The sequence below is a fragment of the Chenopodium album genome, chromosome 1 (assembly GCF_948465745.1).
Source record: "Chenopodium album chromosome 1, dcCheAlbu1.1, whole genome shotgun sequence".
Lineage (NCBI taxonomy): Eukaryota > Viridiplantae > Streptophyta > Magnoliopsida > Caryophyllales > Amaranthaceae > Chenopodium > Chenopodium album.
The window spans coordinates 33,570,267-33,589,134 of NC_137834.1; the positions used below are offsets into that span (position 1 = coordinate 33,570,267).

Consider the following 18,868-nt stretch of genomic DNA (forward strand, 5'->3'; position numbering starts at 1 on the left):
AGTAGATTAATCATATTTGTGACAAATCACATATTTTATTCAAAATAAAACTCTTTAAAAAATAATTATCAATCCTAATCTCAGTAGAATTAAAAGAACCTTCTAGATATTTCTAGAGGATTAAAATTAATCCTAATAACTTTAGGAATAATAATTAATAGGCCCTCCTTTATATCATTAGGCCACATGTAAAATCATTTTGAGTCAAATCTAATTTAATCCATAACTTCTTCTTTATTCATTGGAATTGGGCTTATAATATATCGTTGTTGGAAAGCTCTTTTTGAGCCTAATCCAACTAAACTATTATTGGACCTTTATCATGGACCAAACCAAATTCAACTGGCTATTTTCATAAATAGAGTGAAAAAAGAAACATTTTTGAAAACAGAAAAAGAGATATTTAATAAAAACATCCACATCACTAGACTTTTCACACTTTCACCTTGTTCGATAATCAAATGACATGAAAGGTATTCATCACTGGGTTTGGTTTTGGGGAGACACATTTGGATGTCTACACATATCTGCCATGACACGATGCACAGTTCTAGGTCTAGTTTTGTGATTTTTCCACATATTATTCAATTTAAGTCTGTAATAAATTCTATGTGGAATAAAAACCCTTGGTCATAGGTTAGTCCAAAAAGAAAATGAACAAACACGTGTGGGGTTAACACCAAATAAACCATGTAGCACTTAGTCACGATGATGCAAAGTAAAAAGTTTGCAACCTAAGGTCAAGATCTATGTTCAACTATGGTTAAGCTTTTGGTGTCAAAGGATACCATGGTCGATAGAAAATATATAATCGTTACAAATAATATAAAATTGAATTAACATATTATTGTGAGTTTTTGGTCAAACATGTAATATTTTGATTATAAATAGTCAAAAATAAGAGTATCAAATTTAAACAATGGGAGTAAACTATGTTCAATATTCAAAGACTTTTAAAGGAGAATAGTGCAGATGGACAACAAAAGAGGCCAATGAGTACGCCCATTGATGGGTAGCCTTAATAAGTTATACTTCCTTCATTCTTTTTTACTTGATCCGTTTTGACTTTTACACTATTCACCACTCATCATTTGACCATATTTTGTGAATTATATGCATATAATAACATATTCATGTGGGATCTTATTAAATTCATCTCAATAAATACTATTATAAAATAAAATTTTACTTATGGGGAAATAAAGTCATTGATAGTTTAAGTTTTGCATTGGCAAGTGTGATAATTGAAACAGGTCAAGTGAAAAAGAACAGAGGAAATAGTCGTTTCCTTGTAAAAATAATAAATATATATATAAAAAAAAAAATTAGGCCATTGCGTACTCATATTAATTTGCATGTAAACAAATCAACAATCACCACCATATCAAAAGCCTTTATCGTATTGGCATTGGAAGACAAGGATACACTTGAAAAGGACCCCAAGACATGAGATTAAAGAAGGCTCAAGATGAATATTAATTAAGACAATTAAATAATATTTAAGAGCTTGGTCTTGGATTCAGTATTCTCTCTGCAAGTAGTAGATCATCAGGGGTTGTTATCTGCATAGAAAAGAAAAAAAAAAGGGATATATAAGCCGAATTTTCATGAATACACTTATACTATAAGTCCAGCAATCGTTATTTACTAACTTCATTATTATGTTCTACTCACTTACTATAAGTATAAAATTTAAGAAATTATTGAAGAATATTTGTGAGTGTAAGATAGAGTAAGAAAGAGATTGTAAAAAAGTGGGTTTAGTTTTCCAAGGTGGATAAAGTAAGAGAAAAAAAGTATGAATAGGTGTAATTATTATGGGATTGAACTGTAAGATGGTACAAAGTGAAATAAAGCAAAGTGAGTAAAACATTAAAGAATGGCATAAAATGGAAAGTGTGTGGAACTAAAAAGAATAGAGGGAGTATTAAAGAACGAAAAAGTCAGAGAAACACATTTGCTTCTATCATTTATAAATGTGAGAAAAGAAACAATAATTGATACCTTGATGTTGGTATAAGAACCTTCCGTGATAAACACTGGATGACCAAGATGTTCCACAATAGATACGTCATCAGTAACCTCAAGTCCTTTTCTGAACAATATAACACCAGCTTTTATCAAATTCTGTCTAATGCATGGCTAAGGAAACAATGAATTTATCTATCACCATGATAATAGAAGTTTAGAAATAAAAGAAGTTGCTTGACTAGAAATCATCATCTTCGATAAGACATGATTTTGTCAGACAGGAAGCGAGTTGCTGGCTTACTGCCATATGAAAGTCGATCAATTCTTCAAAAAAGGTCTAGTGGAGAACTAATAAATCAGAACATTTTTTAGCAAAATGTTTTGATCATGGAGGATCATGAATCGATTTAGAATAGATTGCATTCTCAATTCTGACAGAAGTTGTCATAGGAAATATCATTACTAGCCTTAAACTAATGAGTAACTAAAGCTGAGTAACTAACACTTGATGACCAAGATATTCCACAATAGATACGTCATCAGCATTCTCACTAAAGATGTCATAGGCAATATCATTAATAGCCAATTCATTGGAGCTGTCATTTTCTGGTGCACCTTGAACTTCTTTTCTTTTACTCTAATAAGATGCGAAAATATTCAAGTTAATAAGGCTGATATACAAACTTTGCATATCTTGTATATCAGCGATTTACCCTGTTTTTGAAGGCTGATAAACAAAGTTTGTATATTAGTCTTATTAACTAATGCCTACAAATTCATTCGGTTATTTTTTTTTTTTCTTTTTCTGCTCAACTTATTTCATACAAAAGTTGAGATAAGTTAAATCATGTTCCAGTAAGCCAATATGTTCATACAAAATAAATAAGTTTAAAAATTACAAAAAAAGTTTAATCCACAATCACAATAAATTCCAACAAGCGACAAGAAGTTTAGACATTAATTTTGTATTTAATTTTGTTAGGCCACCAAATTCTGTGTGAAATCTTCCAAAAAGTTCTCAAGCTCAAACTTAGTTATACTGTGAACTATTTCTAGTGTCATTGAAGTGTAGGTATTTCATATGATAAATGACATGAGTCCACAGGAGTAAAACAAAGTACCTATTCACAAGATCAAAGCCTTCCTTTAGTAATGCAGGCTTGATAACCTGAGGTGGAGATGCAGGATGCATATATAAGCGAGAGGAAGACAAGCATAGATGCAAAATTCTTTAGCTACCAGTTATATGTTCAATTTAATCTATGGTATTGGTACCTGAGGAGTTTGCATTTCCCAAAGAGCTTTCCTATCCAGAGTTTTCACAACAAAGCTCTTGTTACTTGCCTGCAGGACATCAGAGGAAATTGATCATCACAATTCACCAACCAGTTAAGAGTGTGTTAAATCTGCTGTTATTGATGGCTGGACTGAAGGAATATTAGGCAAGTGACCTGTAATAACTTGAATCATCAAAGGGTCTTCTAAATTAAGACTGTCTGCTATTTACATCACTATGAAAAGTCACTGGATGTCAAGAAAGAATGCAAACAGAACAAAGAATAGTTCTAGGCACAAAAAATGTCCAGGGTTATTAGTTCTGATGAGAAATAATTTGAAACAACATTCTTGCTTAAATACAGTGGATTCTATCAAGGACGTGCATAAAAAGAAAAGGCTAGTCACATAATCATTTGGTAACCTGCAAAAAAAGCAATTTTATAGCATGATCAAATTTTGACAATCCTGAGTTCATTGAAATTTCACTTGTACTGTAATAGATTAATCTAGGTGTGGGGAGAAAATAAGGAATGCATATAAAAATTTGTTATGAGGTAGCTTGGAAATAAATTTCCAGGTAGTCGGAGTAGAGAGGTAAAGGTAGCAGATTATCTATATATAGAGGAGAATAGTGAGAATTTTTCTTTGCTATAGCTTGTAGTTGGGAATGTCCAGTCCAGCCACTCGGAGGTATTGGACCCTGGAATTGCATGTTAAATTTAAGTATTGAATTACATCAGCACTATAATCAATTATCATTTTTTCAATTAACTTTCATCTTCAAAATTTCAATCTATCATTTGAAGTCATGACCATTACAGATATTTTCCAGCAAGGCTATAGTTTACCTCCTTGATTGTAGCTTTGACAGGCACACCTAGTACAGCTGCTCCATGCAGCCAGCCATCTTTAAGAACCTACATATAGAAATTTTAACAATTAAAGGTATCTCAGCAGAAATCTAACCTGCCGCAACCATCAAATAAGAATATAAAAATGAAAAAAAGAGAGGCAAGTATGTTCATTTGGTCAAACTGAAGAAAAAACCCAATAGGGAGATTTCTTACAAAATCAAAATCTCCTCAATGACTTGCTACTGCAAAGTGCAAACAACATTAGCCTCCAATTAGAAACCAAGGATCCCATGCTTTTCAAGATCAAACTGTCACAATTAATTTATCTCCAAATGTATTTAAAAGTTAATAGGGCAGCTAAGCGCACCATAGCTTTTTCGATTTGACCTTATGTCACAAAGTTGTTGACAGCATTAGTTAGAGAATATACATACAAATATTTTTAGGGGTATAAATGTCCACACACTATTCATCACAGTTAAAATAATATGCAATCAACATTAATGAGTGAGAATAAGTATATAAATATTCTAGAGGATAAAATTGTCAAAACACTATTCATAAGAGTTATTTCAAACTTTTTAAAAGGTAGGGAAAAATTTTCTGCTACATACAATTCTAGCATTTTATTTTTTTTTTTTTTTAACTAATTAATTTAGTTAACTAGTTCATCAACATTTTTAGTTAGTTTCACAGCTCCATATATGGCATTATAAACAATCTTGTTTTTTTAAACAAAAGTGTTATTTTAGGTATTAATGTATTATATGTGGCCATTAAACTCCTATGAGTTCCTTAGAATATATATAATCAAAAGTGGCCTGATTGGGCAATGATAACAAGTACGTAGGCAACTGATGGAGACCAACCTTTCAAATAATAATCAAATTTATTTTTCAGAAAGCTAGTTATATATAGCCCAATAACAGAAAACTACCTTCTCTACATCTTGAGAATACACCAAAGGCCTAGCAGAATCATGGATGCATACAAGTTCAGCATCAGAATCAATGGCCTGCACTGAAGGATTAGTATTAGTCTACCCAAGATTTGTCAACAGCTCCATTTACAAGAAATAATAATCTTTACCAAACTATAAAGCATAAACTAAGTTATTCAGTATAAATCCCAAGCTAGTACTCCGTATGCTGAGTTGCATCAAATCACATTTTTATTGTCCCCTACATATTTCTCATACTTTTATCTACAACGAGTGAGGGGGAGGACATGCTTTAGTGCTACACAAAGTACTCTAACCATGAAATATTTTAAGGATTATCGTAAGATGCAACTATTGGCTCCCCCCATTGTTGTGTCCCTTATATATAGGATCAAATGAGAACAATGATAATCACATATTCATCAATTTTGAACTGCATTTACAAGTGAACTTTAGGTTAGTTTTGATACTGCAGGCTATGTTACTTCGATTCTTCATTTAGTCTTCCATAGTTGTGTCAGACACTAGACACTAGATGTGAGAAATGTAAAAGGATAAGAGAAATATAAGGAGAAAACAAAAGGTATTTTCTATTGTTAAGGAGAGGGCTAATTATAGGAAACTAAATTACTGGTTATTATAGAAACAATGAGAACCATTGTTTCATTAGCTTTTAAGGGATTATAATTATCTAGAAGCTTAGTGTTGTAATCTAGTTCAATACAATTCACTTCATAAGAGTTTAATATAGAAAGTCTTTTCTTACGTTATATATATTATTTCCTTCATAGTGGTAGTTTGTTTATCCACAAAATTTATTTATTTGTGAGATATCAATTTCATATTATTTAGTAGATGCCACATTTCTGCTAGAGAGCACTAAAAATTGGTATCAAAGATTCAAAGACAATGTCAAAATCTTAAGTGGTAAAATTTTTTGATTTTTAAAATAACTATAATAGCATCTACTAGGGAAATATGAAATTGAAAAATTCAAGGAAAAATGGAAACTAATAATCCCACCTTTGGATATTCTGCTCAAAACAATCCTACCTATTCGAAATCCCAAAACAATTACACCTTTAACCCCCATCTGCTTAAAACAAGCCATTTACCGGTTTGTAAAATTGGTAACCTGTTTTAAAAGGTGACTTGCCACGTGTCACCTTATGATTGGGTTTTTTTTTTTAAAAAAAAAGTAAGATTAATTAAAAAAAACCCGTCTTCTTCCCTCTTCCCCAAGTACCTCCCTACCGGACTACCTCCCCTTGGTGGAGCCTAACACAGAGTACTCCCAACCATACCCCTCGATCGGAAAATCCCACCTGAGCCACAATTCCAAACCAGTCAAACTCCACCAATTGCAATTTGCAACTTCAGACCCAGACCATTCAAACTTGTAAATAGTTATTTGCAATTTCATCAAACCACTTAAACTCCACAATTGTAGAGTCTGTAGACCATCTCAAATGTCATAAACCCAAAAGAAAGAGTGACAACAACAATAACAATTGCAATAATAATAATAGCAAGAAAAAAAAAAAAAAAGAAGAAGAAGAATATTCAACAATTGCATGGTGCTTTAAATGGAAGACCCAATTAGTGTTCAAGATTTATTGCGAGGGTCAGGTAGGATTTTCCGACAATGAAGGTCCGAGGTCGGGTATAATTCCGGTGTTTCGGGGTCGGATGGGAGGGCTGCTGGACTAGGCGGGGTTCGATGGGTCAGGTGGTGGACTAGGTGGGGTTAGGTGGTGGACTAGGCGGAATCGGGTGGAAGGGCTGCTTGCAAGATTGGGTCAGATGGTGGTGTGGTGGTGGATATGGAGGGGGTGGTGATAATGGTGGAGCTGCCATTGAAGAGGTTAGGGAGGAGAGCTTAAGAAATAAAAATTATTAACCGGTGAAACAGGTTATGTGTAAAAGGGATCATTTTGAGCAAATAGGGGATAAAGGTGGGATTATTTTGGGATTTCGAAAAGGTAGGATTGTTTTGAGCAGAAAACTCAAAGGTGGGATTATTAGTTCCAGTTTTCCAAAATTCAATTGGAAAAATGATTTTTCTTATTGGACGATGCTAATGAATAACTTTTCTTATATCACAAAAGTTGCACAAGACATGAACGGGAAAAAACCGAGGACATGAAGGGTGAGGATTGGGAAGAGTTAGATCTTGAAGCACGAGCGGCCATAATCTTGTGCCTTGAGAAGGATGTTGCATTCTTGGTAAAAGAAGAAGCAACGGCCGCTGGCATGTGGTAAAAGTTAGAGACAAATTTCATGATGAAAATTCTAACAAACAGAATGTACTTAAAATCCAAATTGTAGACATGCAAGACAGAAGAAGGCAACTCAATCTGGAAGAACATAAATAAGTTTGATAGGATTATATTAGATTTAAAAGATATAGATGTGAAGGTAGATGAGGAAGACCAAACACTCATGCTATTACTTTCATTACCAAAATCATGTGAAAATCTGGTTCAAACATAAATGCTTTAGGGTGATACTCTAACCATGGATAAGAGTATTTAACAAGTGGAATGATGTCTAGTAATAGAAGAGAATACAACAAACAAGCTCAGGGATAGGAAGGATTAAAACAATCCCTTAGTGTGTTCATTATATTCTCTTCCATTAATAAACATCATTCCACTTACAACAACCTTTTAAAGATCATCCGCTAAAAGCAACATTCTAGTATTATCCAAGTTTAGTGTATCACCCACAAGCATTAATGTTTAAACCCGATTTTCATAGGACTTTGGTAATGAAAGTGATAGCATGAGTGCTTAGTCTTCCTCATCTGTCTTCACAACTATATCTTTAAGTATGATATAATCCTATTATACTTATTGATATACTCAATCTTGCATCTTGCTTTCTTCCATCTTACATTTATACAATTTGGATTTTAAGTACATCCGATTTGTTAGAGCTTTCATCATAAAGTTTGTCTCTAACTTTGACCAGATGTCGTTGCTTCTCCATTTACTAAGAATGCAACATCCCTCTCAAGGTGCAAGATTATGGTTGCACGTGCTTTAAGATATAACAATTCCCAATCCTCATCCTTCATATGCTCATGTACTTGTTCCCGTGAATGTCTTGTGCAATTTTTAAGATCCAAGCAAATTTTTCATTTGTATCCCCCAATAGGAAAAAAAACATTTTTCCCATTTAATTGCTTGATTTTACCGTTCCAGTAGTCGATGTCATTATATTTATTTTCCAAATTATAAAATTTTACCACTTAAGATTTTGACATTGGCTTCGATATCAATTGTTACAACTCTCACGGTGAAAAGGTGGCTTCAACTAGATAGTATAAAGCCGATATCTCACAAATAAAAAAATGTGTTGGGGATATACAACAACCACTGTGGAGGAAATAAAAATTGTACGATATTAAACAATCTTAGAATTGTATCCTAACCTTTTCTGATGTGAATGATGATTAATAACTACATTACAACCTAAACAATTTATAACATCTTATTCGCTCTACATAAAGAATGGCTTAGATTCTTTTACTAAACAAAACACTAGAACATTATATATTTTTCTTTCGACTATTCTGCAATCATTTCCTCTTTTCCCTCCTACAACTTTTCCTCTCTTTTCACATTTACGTATAATGCTTAAATTAGAGGATTAATTAGTTAGTTTATTATAACCATATTATTCCACAGCGAGGATAATTATTGTGCAATGAAATATGTGGTAAATGGATGATTGTTTCAAGAGCATCACACCGTATGCACCCAAACAGTGACAGGATGGTGGCATTGGTTTGATGAGAAACGATCATGGTTGCAAAACAATCGGGTTAGGTACTATCCAAGTCAAGATGCATGATGTAACAATAATAACATTTACACTTTGTTTGGATAGGAAGAAATGGAAGGAAAAGAAGAGAAGAGAAATGGAGGGGGACAAAATCTCTTGTTTGGGTAAAAGATTGGGGGAAGGAAGGGGAAGTAGAGGGAGGGATCCATTTTCCCCTTCTCTATAATAACCATAATCTCTCCTAAATTGGAGAGATTTGGAGGGAAAATGGAGCTCACCTCCCCCTCCCTTTCTTTTCCCTTCCCTTCCTCCATTTTCCCTCCTCTTCTTTTCCTTCCTTCTTTGCTATCCAAACAAAGCGTTAAGGTTGTGCGACATATCCCACATTTGCGAAAGAACCTTATTTCTCTTGGTTTATGAGAGAAAAATGGATGCAAAATAGTCTTGGATAATTAAGATTTAAAGTTGTTCATTGTTTCTGGGTAGGATGAAGGGGATTCATCATGGTAATCTTTATCCTCTTTTGGGGATAATTGTTACACATGATTAGCCTTTAGAATCGATGGAAGTAAAGAACAAATAAAATGCATGAGAATATAGCACATGCGCCTTGGGCATATGTCGGCAAAGGGTTTATCATTGCTTAGAGACAAAGGTTTGTTAAAGAACATGAAGAAGCCACAAGAAAGGAATTTTGTGAGCATTGTGTGTATGGAAAAGCACCCAAGATGAAGTTCTCTACAAGCAAGCATAAAAGTACAGGGTTTCTAAACTATGCGCATACAGATGTTTAAGTTTGACTAAATTTGCTTCCATGGGTGGTTCTACGTACTTTGTTACATTTGTTGATGATAATTCTAGATATGCTTGGATTTATTTTCTTAAGCATAAGATTAAGGTATTCGACATTTCCCGGCGATGGAGAGCAATAGTGAGAACAGAAGGTCGAAAGCTAAATATTGTATGGTCTGACAATGGTACCGAATACATAAAGGGAGCTTTCAAGGCAAGGTTCGAAAATGCGGTTTTGATCGTTATCGCAAAAATGGTTGCGGTAATTCGATAACGGAATTGATGCGTTGATCGCGGATAGCATCACGGTTATCGCAGAAGAATTTTATTTTATTCTATGTTTTTTATATTGATTTTCTCATAATTTTTAGAAAATTTATATTCTTATATGAGTACAAAATACGGATTGAAGTAGCCTTTTATAACCCTTTTCATTAAAAAATGGAGACTCTTTTTATTTACTAAGTATTGAATTATGTATATTTTAAAATTAAAACTCTAATTGTGTGCTAGAAGACTAATAGATTTAGTTATTAATTGAAAAACGAGTCACTTGGGAAAGAAAAAAGAAGACAAAATTAAAGAGCTGGGGTAGGGTGAGGTAATGGGTTTAGTCAAAATATAAGGATTTACAAAAATCTTCTAGCTATCATGCATTTATTTATAAAAAAAAAAAAAAAAAAAAAAAAAAAAAAAAAAAAAAAAAAAAAACCTTTTATTTAGAAAAAACAGTCTAACTTAGAAAAAGTGGTCGACTTTCATGGAGGAGCCGGAAATACTTGCCGGAAAAGCGGTAAAGAACTTAAAGTTTGGGGTTTTATGTTCGAAACTGTGTGAGTAACGTTAGATGCGACTTATTTTCTCTTCAAAACTATCGTACTGGCCGTTTCATTGAAATCCGTTACATCTCGGGTTCTTGGCTGTTACGCGACATAACGACCGAGGTTTTATACCCTGTTTCAAGGAGTTTTGTGAAAAGGAAGGATTTGTGAGACACTAGACACTTAGAGACACACCACAATGTACACAACTTGAGAAGGCAACGTGTTTGCGCTCTAATTCTAGGTTAGGCAAAGAATGGTGGGGAGTTCGATTGCAACAACTTGTTAAATAGTAAATCGATCCCCACATTTTTATTAGATAATGACACGCCTTATAGGTGTGGTCAGACTACGGGATACTTTGCGTGCACAACTTATTGTCATGATAAGGATGACAAACTTGATGAAAAAGCCAAGAAAGCAAACTTTTATAGGTATCCAAACAGGGTATACAAAAGGGGTTTAAGGATATTGTCTTTGGAGTGTAGAGGATTCTAAAATTGTTATCAGCAAGGATGTGACCTTTTATGAAAAACTATGGTAGCTTTATCTAAAGTTATGGTGCCTAATGATGGTGATGTTGGAATGACTTCAAATACTAAGTGGTGGAGATAGCATCCTGGTGTTACTCAAGATAAGGAGGAGGATCATCTTGATCTCAGCACGAAAATGCACATTTATTACAACACCAAGATTCTTTGGCATCCACTAGACCAAAGAGGAATTATAAATCAGTTCAAGACCTAGCATGTAAACTTAGTAGAATAAGCACTCTCTATGGAGGATCATGAGTCAGTTACCTTCAAACAAGCTATCAAAGACAAGGATATGGAGAGTGAGTTGGTTGCTATGGAGGAAGAGATGCAATCTCTTCACAAATACATTAATCTAGATTTTCAAGAGGCGAAACGAAGTTATAGAAGAAATTGAGAATTGAAATAAAACACAAATTGCAAATCTTAAAACATTTAAAATAAAAAAAAAAATATATAAATGATCTTTTTCAAAAGCTAGATGAGATTCTATTGCACAATTCGTTTAAATCATAGAAAAAAGATAAAAATAAAAAAACTAAGGAACAACTTAGTAAAAAATAATCAAAATTAAAATTAAAAAGTGTTTTAAAATAAATATGAAAGCATAAAACGAAAATTAAAATAAAAAAATAAAAACTGCAATCTAACTTCTTTTTTTTTGAAAGAAAAACTAGAATCTAACTTTGAACACGTTAAAATAAATAAATAAATAAATAAATAAAATTACAGATTTTTTAAAAAGATCCCTACAAAATTCTAAACAAAAATTTGCTTTGAAAATTAACTAAACACAAAAATCATTTTCAAAAAAAAAAAAAAAAAAAAAAGCATTTTGTGAACAAATTGTAAACAAAATCTATTAACCTATACTAAAAGCGAATCCTTCCATGACACTTGTCATTATGTTGTGAAAAATGTTCCCGCCTTTTTCGCTTTTTTTTTTTTTTTTTTTTTTTTTTGCAAAATCTTTTAGTAAACTACTTATACCTTATGTATTTTATTTCCAGTTTGACAACCATATTCCATTTATACTCAAATGAAATATTCGAGAATTTTTTTTATATACTTTATATTTTGTAATATTATTATTAAAAAAATCTATCAACCGTGCATTGCACGGGATTTTAACCTAGTATGAAATATAAATAAAAACCACGATGTTAATGTACAGGCAATTTGAGTAACAAAATTAAAAATATTGTACATCGAAAATAAATTTAAAACAAATTTAGATACTTAAAAGGGAAAAAAATTATATAAACCTTTTGTTTTACAAAATACTTATACAAAACTTTTGTTCCAAAACACAAATTAATACAATTTAGAAGAATATATAAAGGAGAATTCGTTAAAAAATAATTAAACATAAAATAATCAAATTTAAAGACAAAAAACTAATTACGGACCAAATTTGAAAAATAAAAGATTAAAATAAATTGTATACAAAGTTGAGAAAATTTACTTATCAATGCTTCTTTGAATGCAAGACCACCATTTCATCTTGTATTTGATGTACATATTGACATCAATTGCTTATTTTACTTGAAATAAAACAATTAATATTATAGATTGAGGGTAAAAAAAAGAGGAACAATAGAGAGAAGGAAGAAACAAAGAGGAAAATAGTGAGGGTGAAAATAACCTAATTTTTAACATTCTTATATTTAAAAGTGAACCAAGAGGCACAAGTGACTTCTTTTTGTAGAATTGAAATTTAAAGCGTTTAAGATAGAAGAGAAGATTTATTTTAGTTTATTTTTGTTGGATAGGGTTAAAATTAAAATAAAAAATAATAAAATAAAAAATAAAAAATAAAAAAAAAAAAACTATACTTTGAAAAGGCATGATTTTTTAACATAATGAGAATTGGAATAGAAGAGATGTTATATATATATATATATATATATATATATATATATATATATATATATATATATATATATATATATACTACCTCCGTTTCATAAAATCTACAACAATTTCCCAAAACGAAAACTACACATTATGTGCCTAAAAAATACTTCAATAAACTACTTATTAACTTATTAACCAAAATTAATTTATTCACAATTAATACCCTAACCCATATTCTCTCTCCTCCCTCATAAACCCACATCCACCACCAACATCTCTCTCTCTCCTCCTTCTCAGCCACCACCGACAACACACTTTTCTCTCCCCTCCCTCTTAGCCACCACGGCAACACACTTTTCTCTCTCCTCCCTCTCAGCCACCAGAGTACACTCCATCACCACCGCTCAGATCTAGTCGCCACCTCTCACTCGGTCCAGTCGCCGCCTCTTACTCGTGGCAGTCGTCGTCCCTTACTGGTGACAATCGTCGCCGGCGCTTGGGCTTCTTGCTTCCCTTGTCAAAGTCGCCGCTGCTCCTCATTGAAATCTCAGATCTAAAACAAAAATAGTGAAAAGATCGTGGTTACAGGGTGGGTGTGGGGTATCTTCGTGGTGGGTAAGTGTTGGTGGCTGCGAGTTAGGTGGGGTGGGGTTTTTGGTGATTATGGTGCGTGGGGATTTCTGATGTTGGTGGTGGTGGGTGAGAACGCACAGTGGGTTTTTAGTGGTTTTAGATCTTGTGGTGGTGCGTGAGAAGGTGGTTGCGCAGTGGTTGTGCGGTGGTCCTGCTGCTGGAGTATGCGGGTGTTGGCGGTGGTAGGGTGGTCGAAGGTAATGTTAGTGGTGGAGAATGTGGATGTTGGCGGCATGGTTCGAAAATGCGGTTTCGGTTACGATCACGGGAACGGTTGCGGTGTCGCGGGAACGCTTATGATGCGTTGATCGCGGACCATGTCACTGTTGTCTCGATGCAAATTTGATTTCAAGATAGTAGAGGATTAGAGCCATTAGTGAGGTGATATGGGGGCATAATAAAAGATTTGAGCCATTAGTGGGGAGACATGGGGGAATCTTTCACTATATCTTTGAATAGAAAGTAACTTTTGTGTGAAATAATAGTAACTTTCAATGCGGGGTGATTTAGGGTTAAAATGTTTGATTCGGACAAAATCGCGGGGTTTTTTAATACCCCTTGTTGATGCGGACAATCTCGGTTAGGTTAATTGAATTTCCTTTACAAAACGGCCAAACCAAGACGTCGCGGCCTTGTTTTTATACCATGGTTGGCGGTGGTAGGGTGGCCATTTTGGGTGCTGGGGTGGGCATTCTGGTGGGTGGCTTGGTGGGGCAGAGGTTCTGGATGTCGATGGTGGCTTAATCATAACATCCTAATTTTTTTTTTAACCCTTAATAACCTACCCTTATTTTTGCTAATTTGCTAATACACTTTTACCAAATTTTGCCTTGGGAAATGTGAATGCCTCTTTGTTGCAGATTTTATAAAACAGAGGTAGTATATATATATATATTAAACAGGATTAGCAGGAAGAGGACATGTCATGCCCTCTTCTAACTTCCTGTTTTAAAATATTAGTATTGATGTGAACCATTGTTTCATTAGCTTTTGAGTTATTATAATATCTAGATGCCCAAGTGTTGTAATTTAGTTCAATATAATTCACATCATAAGACTTTAATCAAAGAAAGTTTTTTTTACGATTGACAGGTCTACACACACAGTAATAAAATTATATTAGATTGTAAAATATATTGTTTTAATTGATTAGAATATATTATAAATAATGGATGTGGTGCATTTTGAGCTAATTCCTTCGCTCCAAAAAAATACTATGATACAAAAATAAATTTATATGATAATTTATGAGTGTGATAATTTTTTTTTTAATAAAATTATAATTTAATTTGTACATATGAAATATTGGTACTTTATCGAAAATAAAACTCTAAATTAACAATTTTATCCTAAAATTCTATCCAAATTTGATTGAAAATAGAATTCTAAATTTACTTTTTTATCCTACAAATTGAATTCTATATAACTCTATCCTACGTGGCGCGACACTTGGCGAAAAGTTAGAACGCCAAGTGTCGTTATGTCGTCGCCTCATAGTGGCTAATTTGTTTATCTTTCCTAAAATGAGTATTTACTAGATGAAGCCCGTGCGATGCACGGTTTGTCAGTATTTTTTTAAAAAAAATACTTTTCATATTTATGTGATTAAAATTGTTATTATATTAGTTTTAGAATATTAGATAAAATTCCTAATATCAAAAGATAATATTTTGTATTTAATTAATTTAAACTTTAAAATTTCATTTGCTAATTTTGCTTACGTGGCATTTGAATTATTTAATTGTAAAAGAAATTAATAATCTCTTATTTAATTGGCTACTACTTAAATTCATAATCCTACATGGCGCGCCAAGAAAATTAAATCCTACGTGGCTCTCTAAAAACTCGGGGAAAAACTCCCCTTTATATATATACATTAGATTAGATTTGTGAGAGATCAATTTCAAATTATTAAGTAGATGTCACATTTCCGCTATGAGAGCTCTCACAATTCAACAAATGTATGAAATCCTTATCCGATACTTCAATGCCCACTTAAACACTTCAATCATCTTTAGCCACATAATCGTAGAAGAAACGGAAAAAAGTAGAAGTAAAAAGAGCATGTGAAAATGTGCTACAAAATGTAAAAATGACAATAAATTAAGATTTATTATTTTGCACCTGAAGTCCACTGTAAACAGAGTCTTGTCTTTCCTTCCCAGGTTCAGTAAATCTGAGATCTACATGTATCTTGTCCTTGGTGTCTGAAAGAAAGAAAAACTTTTCTTACCTATCCTCTACTATAACAACAAAATGCAGGGAAAAGATAGGTTAGGAATATGCAATTGGACCTTCAAAAATGTCTTTGTAAGATGAATCACAAACTACAACAATTTCTTTCACTTCAACCATTTGTGAAAAAGTATACAAGCTGAAAAAATGCAAGTACATTAGTTAACTACACACAGATGCACAATTATAAAATTATTGCTAGTAAATGAGGCAAAAAAGAAAAGAAAGTTGGATCACATATTCTACATTGATATTTTTATTTTTTTATTCCTTCATACATTCTACATTGACAAATTAGGGAGTTTCAAAGAGCACTTCTGCCACAAGAATTTATCATTTCTGTTAGCATAATGTTTAGAAGATAGAAGACACAAAGTAAAATAACAGTTTATATTCATGTGATCTGAATAATGATTCACAAAAATATATATATAAACTATAGAAAGGGGAAATATATTCCAGGACCCTCAAAATCACATACCCTTGCAACGAATAAGATGTCTGAACGTCACATTCCACCTCAATTATCCTTCATTCAGAACCTCCCCCCACCCCCCTTCCCCCAACACACACACACACTTTCCAGCAGTTATATCCAACCTAGCCCTGCTGATAAGATTGTACCATGATGACCAAAACCTCCCTATGACAACCTTACTCTTCTTTTCATAGGTTTCTTACTACATTTATATGTCCAACACTCCAACCAGCAAACTTGTTCCAAACATCACAAAGTATATCGGTACATCATTGCCATAGTAATGTTGGAGTATAATACCATACTAATCAACAGCATCCACTACCTAATCAAATGTAGAACAAAACTTGACAACCATAAACCAGCTAAGTTTACAAAAAGTGACAGCTATAGGACAACCTAAGCAAATGTTAGGTCCTGAAAAAGCAATAGAGGATAACTGTAGCACTCGTTGCATAACCTCACACAAGCACAACACTACAATACAGGAACCAGGAAAAAAATCCTCATTCTGAAAGTGAACTATCAAACTTAAGGTCACATTTATTAACATTCAACAGAACTCTCCAAGAGATTAACCAAACCATATTAAGAGGTAAAATGATGAGTAGATGACATATAAACACCCAGATGTAGTAGACATTAAACGTTATCCTTTATTGTTTGACAGTAAATGCTCCAGTACATCTCATCATTCTCGTGATACACAAATAAAAACCAATGGGTAATAGGCACCAGATCTTGTCCATTGTGTTTTTATATACCTATACAATGCAATAGGCTGGCCCAGGAGTGGGAGGTACTGCTTTGGCATGTCTGCCTGTTGCAAAGGAAAAAAAACAGTAGAAGTGTAAGAATGATAGCTGAAAAAGGCACATAGTAAAGAACCAAGAAATACAAATTTTAACACATATTTATACAAGGTAAGCAGTTTAAAAAAAAAAAAAAAAAAAAAAAAAAAAAAAAAAAAAAAAAACCAAGTAAGCATACAGCACATAATGAACATTTGAATTGAGGACGAGTAAAGGCATCTCATTCATCATCATACTCATAGCTAACCATTCACCAATAAAAGCCTTATCCTGGCAATGTCTAAGGTAATCATGTGCACATTCCACGGCCCTCCTATCAGAGTTTTATTACTTTTGTCAATAATTCACGAGTCAACAGACAAACCACGTGTTACAAACACACACTTGCTCCTAATTAGCAGTAACAAACCCCTAAATTGAGTAGTAATTCATCATGTATATAGGCATTGACTAATTGGTAATATTCTTTGTAAATTCGTGATGTCCTTCATAGCCTGATCATAACGTATAATCACATACAGAAATTGATACAAGAATTGAAAACTTTTAGGGTAACACATTAATTGTGGACTTAAAATGTTTGCAAAGGTTCCAACAACTCTAATGTTGGTCACACAGATATAGTAAACAGTAATAATAATAATTACAATTATTTATTTAAAATTAACAAATAAATATATATTAATAGAAAATGTAGGAGAAATGCATACGCCCATTCTCTTGCCTTTGCCACCAGCAAGAAGGATGACAGAAACGCTTCTCTCCTTCACAATTGCATTTTTCTGCAAATAATTTCAACACCCATGAAAATCAATTTTTTTTTAAAAAAAAAGTAAAAAAAAATACCCAGAACGAGAAATTGAGGTAATTAAAAATAAAAAAATCCGAAACCTGAGTAATTGGGCCAGAATTTGCAGAACAATGGATTCTTGAAGTAAACCATTTTGGGTTTCTGGTTTTTAGGACTTGAATATTCTGGAATTGAAAAGGGGAATAGGTGGAAGATGAAGAAGGGAGATTATTTGGAGAAATGGCGGGCATTCTGGAGGAACACCCAAAAATAGGAAAAGATGGACTCAGTTGCTTCACTCCAACTAACGCCATTTTTGTCTTTCCTGTATCGAATGAAACTAGACTATGACTCTACACTCTAGGAGTGGCTTTTTATTAGAGAATATCCAAGTTTATAAGTTTGAAATTTTGTAATTAGGGGTATTAAGGTCATTTCATCATTTTAATTTGGGTAACTTTGTAATATTAAGGGTCGGTTCTCTTACGTTTAAATTCAGTTCAGTTCAGCTCAATTCAGTTCAGCTCATTTCAGTTCAGCTTATCTCCTAATTTCCTTCTCTTATAAAATATTCAGTTCAGTTCAGTTCAGCTCAGTTCAGTTCAGTTCAGTTCAGTTCAGCTGAGTTCAGTCAATGAGAACAGACCCTAACCCTTTCTTCCTCCATTATGTATTTATGTATCACAGCCAGCGCAACTTCTTCCTCCAGACAAGCATAACCGCACACCAACGCCCATGGCAATTAGAAATGTGGTCGTGAAGGAGATGTTTCCTATAAGAGATTAGTATGACCCTACTTTACACTATTTTCTATTAAGGTGTCTTTTTGTTACTGTCACCAGACATGTTCATGGATCAGATATCCACATATCTAAACTGAAATTACATTTTGGATCGGATATCCTTACCGATATCACATTTGGTTCGGATATCCGAACACCGATCCCAAAATTTCAGATATTTGATATCCGATATCCGAAATTTTTCGTATTGAATGCATCAAATATCCATCATGAAGGAATTATGTCTACGTCAAGTGCAATTACTAGATATATTAAGGATCGCTATTACGGAGATAATTAGTT

The 18,868-nt window shown here is 33.1% G+C and overlaps 1 protein-coding gene across 1 annotated transcript; it reads right to left on the reverse strand.

Moving 5' to 3' along the window:
* Window positions 1-1,311: 1,311 nt before the first annotated feature.
* Window positions 1,312-18,129, reverse strand: LOC145580828 (2-C-methyl-D-erythritol 4-phosphate cytidylyltransferase, chloroplastic-like). Its single transcript, XM_081637940.1, has 11 exons — window positions 17,885-18,129; window positions 17,704-17,775; window positions 16,946-17,001; window positions 15,763-15,842; window positions 15,593-15,675; window positions 5,041-5,118; window positions 4,098-4,166; window positions 3,247-3,315; window positions 3,093-3,139; window positions 2,005-2,095; window positions 1,312-1,562 (listed from the first exon to the last, which is right to left on the reverse strand). The coding sequence occupies exons 1-11, from the start codon at window positions 18,095-18,097 to the stop codon at window positions 1,500-1,502; spliced, it is 921 nt and encodes a 306-aa protein (XP_081494066.1). The 5' UTR covers window positions 18,098-18,129; the 3' UTR covers window positions 1,312-1,499.
* Window positions 18,130-18,868: the final 739 nt, after the last annotated feature.

Bases quoted from the DNA above. Each gene is read 5' to 3' on its own strand.
- LOC145580828 (XM_081637940.1), bottom strand. From the start codon at position 18,097: ATGGCGTTAGTTGGAGTGAAGCAACTGAGTCCATCTTTTCCTATTTTT. The intron at 17,776-17,884 runs GTTTCGGATTTT...AATTATTTGCAG, and splicing joins ATTCTGGCCCAATTACTCAG to AAAAATGCAATTGTGAAGGA. The intron at 15,676-15,762 runs GTCCAATTGCAT...TCTTTCTTTCAG, and splicing joins TTACAAAGACATTTTTGAAG to ACACCAAGGACAAGATACAT.